This window comes from Pteropus vampyrus, unplaced genomic scaffold, assembly GCF_000151845.1.
Source record: "Pteropus vampyrus isolate Shadow unplaced genomic scaffold, Pvam_2.0 Scaffold82, whole genome shotgun sequence".
In the NCBI taxonomy this organism is placed as follows: domain Eukaryota; kingdom Metazoa; phylum Chordata; class Mammalia; order Chiroptera; family Pteropodidae; genus Pteropus; species Pteropus vampyrus.
In genome coordinates, this window is record NW_011888863.1 from 6,724,057 (window position 1) to 6,739,005 (window position 14,949).

At 35.6% G+C, this 14,949-nt stretch overlaps 1 protein-coding gene across 1 annotated transcript in view; it reads right to left on the bottom strand.

The window, feature by feature from the left end:
* PKP2 (plakophilin 2) overlaps window positions 1-14,949 on the bottom strand; it is an 83,176-nt gene that overhangs the window by 5,118 nt on the left and 63,109 nt on the right. The window contains exons 7-11 of the mRNA XM_011363150.2: window positions 14,431-14,548; window positions 13,363-13,527; window positions 12,295-12,468; window positions 5,840-5,993; window positions 2,122-2,311 (exon numbers count right to left, since the gene is read on the bottom strand). Of these exons, the coding sequence (XP_011361452.2) occupies window positions 2,122-2,311; window positions 5,840-5,993; window positions 12,295-12,468; window positions 13,363-13,527; window positions 14,431-14,548 (801 nt within the window). The remainder of the gene's footprint in view (window positions 1-2,121; window positions 2,312-5,839; window positions 5,994-12,294; window positions 12,469-13,362; window positions 13,528-14,430; window positions 14,549-14,949) is intronic.

A 14,949-nucleotide genomic window follows, 5' to 3' on the forward strand; every position in this document is an offset into this window, starting at 1 on the left:
ATCTTTAGAAATTCTTATAATGGAGAAGGTAAGGACTTAAATCTGCATAACAATCTTACCCTAGTTTACTGTGCTTTTCCTGGTAACCTCCCATTAATAGCCTCACTCTACCTCCAACAACTTCTTTTGTCTCTAACTAGAAGTGTTTTTTAACCTCAGACCACATTGAGGAGCTACTCAGCTTTCCTGGGTCTCTTCCATGTATATAGGAAGTATACATGTCATTAAATTTCTGTTTTTCTCCTGTGAATATGTCTTTTTTTATAACAGGGGTGTCTCAGCCAAGCACCTAGAAGGTAGAGGGAGAATTATTTGTCCTCCTCCTCACAACAGTGTTATATTTATAGTCTGCCTATAGGTTTTCTTTCTTTCTTTCTTTCTTTTTCTTTTTTTTTTTTTTTTGACATTTGGAACTCATTTACTCAAAGATAAAATGTTGTAAATGATCACTGGTTCCCAGGCTAGCCCATGTGAAAGGATTTCAATGTAAAATGGAACTGGAGGATATGAAATGGAGAATGTCATGCATGCTTCCTCAAAAGGAAAGTTCAGAAGGGAGAGGCTGATTCCTTATAAGTGCCTGATTTACAGAAGACAGAGACTATGTCCTGACCAATGAACATCTGCTGAGGATTTCTCCCCATCCTCAAGCCAATGAACTTACTGCTTAAATTTTGTGTGGGCATGCCCCATACATACATCCTTGCCCATAAATACAGACCACTTCAAACCCTCAGAGGATTCCCTTGTAGCCTGCCACAGCACGTGCTTCCTGAATTGCAATGCCTCTGCTATTCCTGAATAAACTCAAATTCTGGTAATTTGACTTTTCCTCAGTTTATCTCTTTATTTGGCTTGACACCCATGAATTATAAAAATAGTACATCCTGTATGTTGCTAAGCTATAAGAAGTTTTCAAAAGTGAGATGTATTCCCCTGTGCTTGTTAGATCTGAATATTCAAATAATAAAATCATATGGTCTTATGGAGAGTTGCTTAGAAGGTTAGACGACTACTTAGAACAGTTATTTCTCTTTTGCAGCAATAATTCATTCTTTCCACAAAGACTGAGCAACTGCTATCTGCCAAGCTCTGGGACAGGTGAATACTATCTGTTCTTGGGAAACCAACATTCTACTCAGTGCTCTTTTTAATCATATTACTCTGAATGCGGTCTTCCTTCCCCATGAGCTTTGCCAGAGTGGGGCTGTAGAGCATAAGGGTTCTACACTGGGTGGGGTTGTGGCGAGGGCATGTGAGTTCATTCCAGGATACCACAGACTCCTATGTTTCCCTGTGTGGCCAAGCACACATCTGTCTACTACAGGTGAAATCCCTTTGGTTTGCAACTGATTAGAACTGGGATATAACATTTCTTTTTTTGGTTATTTACAAAAGGAACTTGCATTTAACAAGTCAAACAAATGAGAATTGTATAAAAGAAAAAGATAATAATCTTCATGCCCCCTTGGGGTCCCATTGCTCTAAATTAACTAATAGTAATAATTTGGTTACACAAAGTTTTTAACTCTCTTCCTCACCTTCTTTTTTTAAATGGAGAAATTTAAAGACAGAAATAGGGATGTGAGATGACATATATGCATTAGACCTTATATTCTTGAAAAGACTGAGGTAAAATAGATGTGACAGAGAAAACTAAGAAAGAACTTGCTATGCTGCCTCCCACTTCTTGTGCTATCACTGCTTCTAAGCCATGTGGGGGTGACCCTGGCTCCACAAATTTAAGTGAGAAAAGGGCATTCTCTGTCCACAGAACTCCCAACCTTGACTACACTCTGCTGTTCTTAACTCACAGCTGTAGTTCTGGGAAACAAATTAATTCATCAGGTCAATAAAATGCTGGAATGCACTACCCAGAGAAGCTATGGAGTTTGACTATCTCTGAATATTTTAGGAGAGAACGGGCAAGTATTTGGCTTGGAAGATCCACTAGCTTGATCACCAAGGATTGGAGCAGACGATCTGGCCCAGCTTTACAATCTTGCTTTTGACCCTGTGGCCCAGGGTGCCCAATACCTGAAAGTTCAAAACTAAATTTACATATGAGAGTGGTGTTGAGGAAAGGAGAGACAGCCGATGGGCAGATGCTAAAGGACTCACGCATCGCCTGCGCTGATGGTCATAATTTTCTGCAGGCCTCCGGTGTTTAGAAGATCCCGGGCATTCTGGTAACTATTCTGGATTAAATTGTTCAACGTGTAACAGGCAGAGGCTGTAGTTTCTATGAGAAGGTCAGTACTTGGGACTGTGTCGGGAATTATGGAAACCAAATCAGGTAGAGTTTCTCTGGCTACGAAATGAAAGAAGAAAAAAAAAAAAAACACTTTGATTTAAAAGAGTGTTTCTTAATCTCAAGATCTCAATACATTTCAGCAAAAGACATTTTAGAAAGGAAACACAACTGGTTAACAGGCATATGAAAAAATGTAACCTCTCTGGTATTTAAAATTTAAAAGGATTTTTAAAAAGATGATGCTCTGTGCTCAGTATATTGGAAATCATTTCAGAAAGCAATTTGACAGACATGTCAAGAATTTAAAAAATTTTCACATTTGATTCAATAATTTTACTTCTGCTAATTCATCCTGACATAACTTTAAAAATGAAAAAAGCTTTATAAAAAGCCTAAATACCCCGATAATAACATATAATTAATTAAAATACACCTGCAAAGAATATTATGCATCCTAAAACATGTCTATGAAACATGTAAACGAGAAAATATTTGTTAATATTTTATGTAAAAAAATCATATATTTGTTTATATAAAGATTATATAGTATTATAACATTAGGAGAGAAAATAAACAAAAGAAATTTTGGAAGAAATACACTAAAATATTAATAGGAGTTGATTTTCTACAATAGTATTGATGGTGACTTAAAAATATTTTTTAAAAATTATCTGTACTGCCCAAAGTTTTTTTAATGCACAAATAATACTATTATTAAAAAAAGAGAAAGACACTTTTAAAGATATTTTTTCACTATGTATATAAGTTCTTAATAATATGGTTTTAGTTTGGTTTTCTTTTATAGTAATAGGGAGAGATATTAATAACTGGTGATTTCATTATAATTTGTCCTATGGTATATATATTGTGAGCAATATGAATTTGTATTTGATTTTTTTTTGCAATAATTCTTTTCATGTATGTTTTCTTCTTTTTCTCAAGGTACTTTGGACTCTACTTAAAGGATAGCATGCTTCTCTTGCTTTTGTTGCTCCTCACAGCTCTTTAATACAGCGTTGTATTTATTATGGTTGCGCAACAAATATTTCTGCTTAATTTTATTATTTCTTCATCTGAGTTCAGGTGGCACCTGGAACTACACTTCTCTCTCTATGATGTTGGGTTACATGCCCCTCTGAATTTCGGTGGGGTCCTTGTCCTCTGAGGACAATTATTGTATTCATTTCTGGATTTCCAACATTGATCACTATGCTTAAAACAGAGAGGTACTCATAAAAGATACTCAATGATATGTTGTCCTTTGATACTACTTGTACCTAACTGACAGAAAAGACATACCTCCTGCTCAAAGGCCACTTTGTTTTTTACTATTGTTTAAGCATTGCATCATAGTGTTAAGAGCTCAGATCTCAACCTCTGAAGCCACGCTTCTTTCGTTTCAGTCCTGTCTTTGCCAGTTAATGGCTGGGTGGTTTGGGCAAGTGATTTAACTTCTCTTTGCTGCATTTTCCAAATTTGTAAAATGGGGTAATAAAAATTTCTACTTCACAGAGTTGTTTTGAGGGATTAAGTAAGTTAGTACATGTTAACTGTATCATAGTACCCTGCATATAGGAAGGTCTCAATAGATACGAGTTATTATTGGAAAGCTTCTTCTTTTTAATAAGTTAAACCACAGAATTAATTTTCCTTCCACTGAATTTAAGACAATGACACAGAAATAAGTCTGTGACAATCACAACAGAAAATGCCCAATCAATCTCTCCACAGGATGCAGTAATGGCCTAAACTCAATGCCTTAAAAAGCCAAGACATGAGCTGGATCTCTGAAAACATCTGTAACAATGAGTTTACGTGAATTGAGAATATAGGGTTGTATCCAAATACTTCCTGGTGCTTGCAAATGCTGTACATTATGTCATCTGATCCCAGGGAAAACACTGTTAGTTATTATTAATTTCACTCTGTTTAGAGCAGTTAAATGACAAACCCAGGTGACATGGGTGGCAAAGCAGCATTGCATGAAGCAGCGCCATGTCTTCTGCATGAGATCTATTATTCTGTCACCACATTAAGTTGCCTATCTTCAAATTTTTAAGAAAATATAAGTTTTAAGTTTATTACTATAAAGTTAAGTAAAATGTGATGACCTCATTCCAGTACATGACAAGTTTTACCTGGCCCAGAAGTCTCTCATGAGAACACAAAGCACGTATTTCAAACTGAATTTCATTTATTCCTGGTTATTAATATGTGGAATCAAGACAGGTCTTTATACTCAATTTATGTATTTGACATAAAGCCAATTTAGAATTTAAAACTGCATTTGTCTTGCTGAAGCCTCTTCTCACTACTGTCCTTAAAATGAGGAGAGGTTTATCAGTGATATCATCTTATAGAAACGTGGAGCTATACAGCTTTACCTTCCCAATAGCTGGAGGACTACAGGATCTGAGACCACAGTATTTCTGCCCTGAAGGCAGAGTGCAGTTATTTTCATTATCAATGTTTTAAAAGATGGAGTCAACATCTCACTTGGGAAAAGATAAAAAAGTCGAAGGATAAGACACCCGATGAAAGTGCAGCACAAACGTCCTCAGAAAACAATGGGGAGAACACTTTCATAATGATGACAGTGCCTATAGCAAGGCTTCTTTCAGATTCACTGGAAAACTGCCAGGCTCTTTATATTTATAATGGGCATGAAACCACCTGTCCAATGTTGTGCTGCTGGCTGTCTTTGGAAATGACATTATTAAAACATAACCCTGGACCTCAGTATCTCTGGTGGGGAGTGGTGGTGGTGGTGGTGGTGGTGATGTGCGTGTGTGCAGTTTCAGAAAAATCCAATCCATTAAAAAAATAAACATAAACAAAAATCTGTTTATAGTTTTAGTGCAACTTTGTGGAGAACTGAATTTCAAGTTCTCAGAAATGACTACTTTGTGGAGCATGATTAATTTCAGTTATTATTTTCCCTTTTGTCTCATTTTATAGTTTTTGGCTTGATTTGCAAACATTTACCAGATATTTCTAGGTATAAAGCAAATAAATGAAAAATTGTTATTTGCTAGGTATAACATGATATCACCATTGTCAATAACACAGACTCAAATAAAGGGGGAAATATATTTCATATTTATTCTCAAACCATCTATGCCAAGTCTGCTATATTCAATGACTCCTTTTTGTCCTTTTTTAAAAGTGATTATCGGTCTATCCATATGTTTTTAGTCCAACAATTGCCAAGCTTCTAAAGCAAACAACCACTACGTGCGTGCGTGCGTGCGTGTGTGTGTGTTTTAGAAGAGTGATGCTCAGCAGGCCATGCAGAGAACATTCTGAAAGATAGCTACGTGTTAATTATTAGTACAGTCTAAAATTTCTCTTCTGTAGTAATCAAAACAAAAAAAAATGTAGATATTAAGTAAAATCCTATTTGAGACCCAGTGAGAAAGCCTACCCTTGATGCTTGGGTGCACAAGAGCCAGGACTTTTTATCACAATTGGTTCTTTATTCACATTTTCAGTTCATCATCGTAAAAAGAATGAGATAAAGACAATGTTCTACTGCATTTGTACTTTCAATATGCATACATTATATCGACATTTTTACTGACTCACCAATGTCATTGTGCAGATAAAGATTGCGAGACAAATTCCTCAGCAGAGAGACTGCAGTCTTTTTCACACTTGGATCACCAACATGTAGCATCTTCCGGGTGTGTTGAAGGCCATTTTCCTTCTGGACAACTGCCTGAGCTACTGACATCGGCATCTGTTTGGTGAGACATGTCCTATCAATATCACTGCATTTGACTTCAGGGTAATATTAAGTTTCAGTAGATTACTAGAGATTGAACAAGATGTATTAAAAACTAGAACTGTGATGAAATCAGTCTAAAGATATTTCCTTTAAATTTTTATTAGGTTTTCAGTTTAATTACTGGATAAAAACAGTTTATGCAGTGTATTTAAATACAATACTGGATTTGGTTAGCTACTACATCTGTTTATAAATAAAATGAACCTGTCTTTTCCTTTCCTTTCTATTCATCAGTCTGTTCTTTATTCACATTTTCAGTTTATCACTATGAAAAGAATATGATAAGGACAATGTTTTAGAATCAAAGTTGTAGAATTAAAGTCACACCAATGTCATCAGATTAGTTGGGTAGTGTTTGCCCTTTCTTGTTTTCTTGAACTATTTGTGTAATACAAGAATAATTCCAACTTTGTGGTTCTGGTAGAATTTAGCTGTAAAGCCAACTGAGCTAAGAAAAATTCTAAAGGAAGATGTCTTTGATTGAGATGTCTTTGATTATTATTTCAGTGTATTTACTGGTTGTTGACTTATTCATCTTTCTTGTTTCTTCTTGTTCCAATTTTGGCATTTCACATGTTTTAATAAACTCACTCATCTCCGAAAAGTCACTGTATTCTGAAAGAGATATCAGGTTTTTAAAAAAAGGAATGGATGGCTAGTTAGGTTATTTGTAATTCTACACTCTGTATCATGTACCAGCAGCATGTGAACACTGGGCACCTACTCTCAGGGCGTATGAGTTCCAGGTAGACCCTTCCTAGAGTCAACAAACCACCAACAATACTGGGGCCTTAGCTTGCTTTGGTAATTGCTAATTGGTGAAACTAATTTGAGGCCACCATGCCAGAAATTCCTATAATTCATGACTATTCTTCAGGGTGTCTATCTTCTCTATTTATCTTATTGAAACACTGCTTGTTTCCCCCCTACTGCCTGCAGATTGTCTCTTTCTTACATTCTCCACTATACATTTTAGAATAGGAGCTCTTAATATAAGGTCCAGGATAGGTTTCAGGGTTGGGATAGGAGGTCTTTAAAATTGCCTTTGTGTTTATAATAAACTTTCTCAGGGAAGAGTTCATAACTTCTACGAGATACTCAAAGAAGTTTAATAACCACTATTTTAGAATGTTTGTTTTATTGTATGTAAACAAGTTACGCTTGGACTTTCACTAATTTGCAAAGCATTCTATTAGACTATTTACTCTCCTCTGAGAAGAATCCTTCCCTCTAGCCATCCAGAGAGGAGGCTATTTATTCTGTACAACTCCTGTATCTTGGCATGGGGGTAGGGTTAGCATTTCTCTCTTTTCCCAGATAGAATGGCCCGTCTAGATATTTGTCTTCCCTCCTACACAAAACTCTGTACTTCTGAGTCACTGCCAAAAGCTCTATCATCCTTGTAGTATTGTCTGTCATCTCAAGCCTATTGTTTCTTTCCCAACACCCACTGCAGGCTCTGGAGCCTGGCACAGTGTCTTTTCTTCCTCCAACCCTTTGTGGATGACCACATTAATAACACCTCACAGTTCTTAGACTTCCTAAAAGGAACTGACCTCCGTTTCTTCCGTACATCAGCCTTTCACTTCCACGGTCACACAGAACCTGTATTCACCCAGAAATACCTTGACTTTGAAAACTTAAACTCTAATGTTAGACTCTGAACACAATTTCTTGTTCTCCTTGCTCCTCTTCCTCATTCCTACCATATATCTTTTTCAGCCTCATCAAGAATTCCAGTCTCTTTATCTTTACTCCCCACATCTCAAATTATCAATTCTATACTGTCTTAACTTTCTTTCTTATTTGGATTGGGGTATATGAACCATCACATCAAATACTATCTTTCTAATATCCTTAACTCTCTTATCATCGTTAGCTTATTTTCCACCTGCACATTAAAACTGCAAAATTGAGTTTAAACTTGGTCACCAAATATCGCTAAATAGTGCATTTGCAGGTTGCTACTTCTGCAAATGTATGGTCTCCAATTTTTAGTAGGAACAAAAGCTGCTAGTTGGCTTGCTATTTCTTCAACACCAGGATTTCTAAGCCTTATACCAGAATGATCCTTCTAAAATTTTATCTGATTATGTTCTACCTCAAGTTAAATTTTGCAATGACTCCCGATTGCTTTCAGAATGATGTCGAAATGTCTTACTATGGCACATACAGTCCTTCATAGCCTGGGTCTTCCTTCCTCTCTTTTCTTACCATTATGCCTTAATTCTTTAGGTCACAACTGTACCAAACTGCATATCTCTCCTATTAGAACATAATCTCCTTGAAAAGATGGAAATGCATCTCATCTATCTTCCCCCTACCACCTCAGTGCCTGTATGGTGCCTACAACATGGTAGGTCCCATATAAATGTTTCTTGAAATGAACTATGTAAATAAAAATGCTATCAACTTTTCCTGAAGACTTACTATCACCTGAGAAGGTTCTTGATGAGAAGATAAATTAAAAAGTCACAAAATATTTATTTCTTAAAATGTTTTCTTTTAAAACATAAGATTATCTGAAAACCCTTGCTTTATACATATATATCATATTATACCATTTGATGATACGTTCTCATATACAATAAAGAGCTTTTATGTTAGTATATAAAATAATTACTGGAAACATGCAAGGTTAGGTGAACTCTGGATCTTCAAATGATGTTTGTTCAACCAGGGGAGAACACAGCATACTCTTATTCTGATTCACTGAGGGAAATAAGTAAATCTGAAGTGGAATGGTCTTTAAAATTTGCTCAGTAAGAAAAATAAACAATCAAATTGGCCAAACAGAGATTTTATATTCTAGCTTCAGAAAATATGTGAGAATGACCATTAATTAGTTGGTCAACTGTATGCAAACAGTACTTCTCATTCATATTGTCATGATTACTAATGAAGTTGAATATGTCTTTCAATGTGTACTGGCCATTTCTATATTATCTTTTATGAAGTACCTGTTCAAGTATCTTGTCTATTTGTCTGGGTTGTCTTTTTGTTAACTTGAAGTTTTTATATTTTCTAGATACCAACCTTTGTTACTCATGTATGTTACAAAAAAAAAAAATCTTTTCTTATTCTGTGATTTGTCTTTTTTCTTTCTTAACATTGTCTTTTGATAGCATAATAGCATAAGTTATTCATTTTAATTGTAAGCATAAATTTCAATTTATAAAATATCTATTTTATGGTTAGTGCTTTTTGTGTCTTTTGAGAAATCTTTCCCTATTATAGGTCATGAAGATATCCTTCTGTTACCACTTAGAAGCTTTATTGTTTTATCTTTCATATTAAATCTCATTGATGTTAGAACTGATTTTTGGGTAAGGTACGAGATAGGGGATACATTTTGTTTTTTTTTCTATCAATATCGAATTAAATGCTTTAAAGTGTTTTAGAAACTTGAAAACTGTTTATTTCAATGACTTTCAACTTTTACTATGCAATGTTTAATCTACGTATTTATATATTTTATCGAGCTATAACTGACATATAACATCGTTAGTTTTAGGTGTACAACATAATTCAATTTGTGTATATATTATGAAATGATTACTACAATAAGTTTAGTTAACATCTACCACCACACAGTTAAAATTTTTTTCCTTCTTGTGATGAGAACGTTTAAGATCTACTTTCTTAGCAACTTTCAAATACAGAAAACACTATTGTTAACTAAAGTCACCATGTTGTATATTATATCCCTAGGACTTATTTATCTTATAACTGAAAGTTTGTACCTTAATATTTTAATTTACATTGCCCCTTTAATTTATACTGTGTTTACAAGTTTATACTTTATACTGTACTTAGTTTGCTAAATGGGTAAATTTTATCAACCCATCTCCTTTCCTTATCTATTATTAGAATGACCATTATAGCTGAACTAAAAAAGTTCATATTAATGTAGTTTTGTGACTAGAAATGTCATAATTTGACACTTAAATTATATAATCTATCTTTTAGGAAGCTATTCATTTCAGTTTAGGTTTTTTGCCATTTAAAGCACATGACCATCAATTGCTCAACAGTGTCTCAGCTACGAACACAGTTTATAGACTGGATATTTTCTGAAACTATGTAATGGACCACTTTTCATGTTTTTCTATTCAAGGTTCCTTTTAGAAATGACGAAACCAAGTATTTTTTGTCACATCATCTAAGTATAACAAAATTAGGAAAAGTAATAATTAGAAAAGATATACTTAGAAGTCAAAATTTTAATAAAAAGTATCTCATAACTTACAAGAACAAAGGATACTTATATAATTGTCCCATGTTGCTAATGATTGTCCCTATAAATCTCCAGTCATGTTCAACTCTAACAACGTTGAGTATGGATTAGTACCAGTTTAGTGGAGGCCTCCTTTCAGTGGACTGGACTGGTCCAAAGTTAGCCATGCTTTATATGCCTTGACAAAATTGAGACAGTTATGAAGGTATCTCCATTGCTTGGGTCATTTTAGACTTGAAATCTCGTAGTACCTTAGATTTCTGTTTGTTTATACCAGCTAGATACTACCAAACACAGGGATTTTGTCTTATTCACCACTAAATACTTACCACTAGGTTAGTTCCTATTATGTAGTAGGTGCTCAAAAAATGTTTGAAGGAACTTAGGATCTAGGTAATAAATTACATCTCTGGACTGTTTCGATTCCATGAAAGATCTTGGAATGGAAGAGGCCAAAATCCACGCTTAAATGGTTCGCTCACACTTAGAACCATACTTAGAACATAGCATGCTTAAACACACACACACGCGCACATGTAGCAATTTAATTTTTGACATTTTCTTGTAAGTTGATTGATAGTTAATAAGGGGACTTCCGTAGTTTGGGAAAGTAAAAGAAATGGTTTTAGGAAACCCAACATGGGAAAATGGGAAGATAACATAATAAGTTAATGTTCCTGTGTCATTCGGGGCTCCCTGATAGCTCCCTGTTTCTTTCTCTTTGTGCACAACTACATTTTGCAGAAAATTAAAGAGATTAGAAATTTAGTCGTATTCTTAACCCTATGGTTAAGTGCTGAGATAAGAGAAACATTAGTTTCACTATTTCACAGTTTTATTCAAAACAGAGCAAGCGTCTGTGCAAACACATTACAGAATGATTATGGTTTCTCGAGTAAAGAATAAATATTTTTGTTATTTGCAAGAGTGCTTTTCCCTATGAAGATAGATACCTGGAGACTGGCCATTCAATGAACTATTTTGGGGAGTTTATTCTAATTGTTTTATGATCAAGGCGAAGCATATAAGCTTAGTTCAAATAATTTATAGAACCTTAACAATGTAGCAAGGTGTAAAATACATGAGGAAGGGAATAAGTTTTTACTATTTTATATATTCTGACTTTGCTGGTAAAAAGTAAGTGCATTTGGAAAGAGAAGCAGCTCTTTATTTTGTAGTTGAATTTCAGGGACACAAAAGCACAGATGTCCTTTCTGACTTCACACTGCAGTGAACACCTGTAACGTATACCTGCCCAGCATTCATTCTTCCTCTTGGTAATAATAATCTGATTTCCCATTAGGGAGCTACTCCTTTACCATTTCAGTCCATTTCGGTGGTACAAGTGAAAGTGACCCTTCCCAGCTTAAACCTACACTCCTGAAATTCACAAAGAGGCATGTTACTCAGACCTGGCCAATCAGAGCATCGCAGGCCCCTGGACACAGGTATTGGTTCAGAAATGGGTAAACAAGACACATTCTCTGAGTTCTTAATGGAGCTATTGGGAATATGGTAGGTTCTTCATGTGTGGGGATGATGGGCTGGATAAAATGTAAGCCTGAAATCAGCCTATCTTTGCTATAGTATAAGAAGAGCCTTTAAGAATGAAACCAACAGAAGAAAACAGAGCCCAGATATAGAGTCAAAATTACAATCACTGAAGCACCCATCGTGACAGAAGGAAGACCCACCGTGGGCTATTCAGTTATATGAACCAAGAAATTTCCTTTTTTTTTTTTTTTTGCCTAAGCCAGTTTAAGTAGGATTCAGAGCCTTGAAACTGGAAGAGCTCTGACTGGGATCAGTATCTATGAGTCTTTTACTTGCAATGACTTGGCTTGGTAGAAGCTGAGGTTAAAAGTCCAAGAAAGCTGCAGCTCTTGAAATTCCTATAAACTTGACTGATGTGAGGAAACTTTTGCTCTTACCTCGCTGTCTCAGCTCTGAACCTAACACAGGTATGTCTACAATGTCATTTTTAAAAAAAAATAGAAAAATAGGCATGATACTCACTGGTCCACTTCCTGCTGTGAGATTCTGGAGGGCTCCTAAAGATGCCTCCTGGGTGTAGTTGCGGACACTCTTAGCGATCAAGGACAAATACATTCGTATCACAATGGAGTGCCACAGCCACTCCACACCCTTGGGGTTGCTCTTTTCCTCTGGCATAGGCATGTCCTGGTATTGCTAACAACACATATGATGAATTCCAGAATTAATGCCTTCAAGTGATTTTGGCAATTCCATACCCAAACCCAGAGAACAGAAATACTGTCTAGTCTAGAGAGACTAACAATTTGCATAATAAGAAGCCCTTGAAATAGAAATGAAAAAGCAAATATGTATGATTTCCAACCATTTAACTTTTAGCCCATGATGATTTCTCCCTAGCAACATCCCATACCCCCCAACTTTGCATTTCATAGTGAGAAAGGAATCAGAGAATTAAGCATAGACTACTGTAGAATAGTTTTCAGGCTGCTATTAAACTAAAAGCTAAATTAGTCACAACCACGCTGAAGATAAGAAGAACAGGCCTCTTCTCTCAGAGTCTAGTAAGTGGTCCAGGATCACATCAGGATTCTAAATTTACCAGCTGTTCTCCAAGTTCACAAACGCCATGTAGGATAGGTCACATTCTTTCAGTTTTCATGAAATGCTAGCATGGATATTCCTTCCTACAGGTTTGACTTTAAGAAGTCCAAGATGCGCTTTTCGAATGTCCAAATCCAAATATCAGGGCTGCTTTTAAGGTTAAAAGCATTAATGTTGGCCATGTTGCATTAAGCCTATTTCCTAACCTATAGGGCATAAATCAGTATGGTTTAATGGCTAACAATGCAAATCTGGAGCCAGACTGCCAGAATTCCATCCCCTCTACTAATTTGCTAAATTATTCTGGAAAAACTGATTAACCTTTCTGTACCCCTGCTTTCTCATCAGTAAATAAAGGTATTAATAATACATACTTTGTAGGGTTGATGTAAGGATTTAAAGAATCTAAGATAGTGCCTGACATATACTAAGTACTCAGAAATATACACACATACACACTTATTTTTCAAAGTCCTCTCAAAATACCTCTTTTACTTTCCTGCTTCGACTGCCAAAACACCCAATACTTTTGTTGTTGTCAGTCTGGATGTTCCGGTTTTGACTATAGATACTCTGGGAATATTTCTCTGGGAGCTCTGCCTCCAGCTGGTAGGAGAGGTTATGAAGAATGCACACACAGTTTTCTGTGGCCTAAGAAAACAAAACATGAATATTGATCATACATGTAGAGATATGCAAGTGTGATATCACAGGACTTATTAGGCTTTAGATCTTACAAGGTATACTGGATGCTTGGACTATAGGGACCCTGGGGGAGGAAAATGAGTATGGCTAGAAAGGCTAGATCATAAATGGTTATGAGCACAATGCTAAGAAGTAAAGGCCGAATTTTTTAAAACACTGGGGAGCCTTTCTAGTTTACGTTTTAAAGACTGTGTGCAGAATAATTCTATATTTTAGATAAATAACTTAGAAGCCATGCAGAGTTGGAAAATAGGAGGTGATGTTGTTTAGGAACCAATTTAGAGTTAGTTACAATAATCAGTATGAAAGCTGCACAAACCAGGACAGCAGAAGTAGCACTTGAGAGAAGTGGATAAACCAAAGGACATTTCAGAGGTAGAATGGACATTATTAGTTGCTCCATGAATGTGAAATGTGAGGGAAGGGAGGCAATCTGAGATTACTCATAATTCCATTTTTATTTGGTGGATGGTGATAATTATTAAGAAGGGATTACACAGAGAAGAAGCAAGTTTGGGGATGAAGAAAAAGATAAATTTAAGTGCATTGCTGAACATTTAGCATTTGGGCTCCTTTCAAATTTCTAGAGTTGTTAAATGGATAGTGAGAAATTTGGGTCTGGAAAGTAGAAAGAAAAATGAGGCTAGATAGATTTTAATATTTCTAAGCAAGTATGGGAAATCTTCGGCCTAGCGAATGAGTCAATGAATAAAGCTAAACCCAAACAGCTACTTTGAGAATACTCTGTTGTATAGCAACTATACTTAAATTAAAACAAATAAACACTGAAGAGTCTTAGTAAGATGAAATAAGTAATTCAATATGTAAGCTATTTAGCTCTTGGATCACCTTGTCATCTGGCTGGTAATCTGCAATGGTCCCTCTGACATAGTGGACCAGTGAGTCAATCAGTCCATCACACCTTCTCATCACTTTCCTCCCATCAGGGCCAGCTGAACTCATGTTTCTATCAGGGAAAACAAATGAACAAAAAACCATAACACTTAGGCCATGTATGCAATAGGTCTTTGTTTTAAAGTTTTATTTGATGCTTCTTCCAAGGGTTTGGGAAACGGGCAAATTTGTAAAAGTGTGTCAGACTTATGCTGGGTCTATGCTTAGTGATCATCAAATCGAAACGCAACTTCTAAATATATTTATATAACACGTCATCATGTCAATAAAAATCTGTCTACTTCATTCTAAACAATAAGGTTATAGCATTATTTACTTAATCTTTATCCCACTTTTGAGAATATACACGAAGCAAAGATTTTGCAATTAAAAGAACAAATGACAACATAGACATGGTAGTGTACTAGATAGCCAAGTCCCAACTTGTTCTGTGACTTAACTCTAATTTACAAA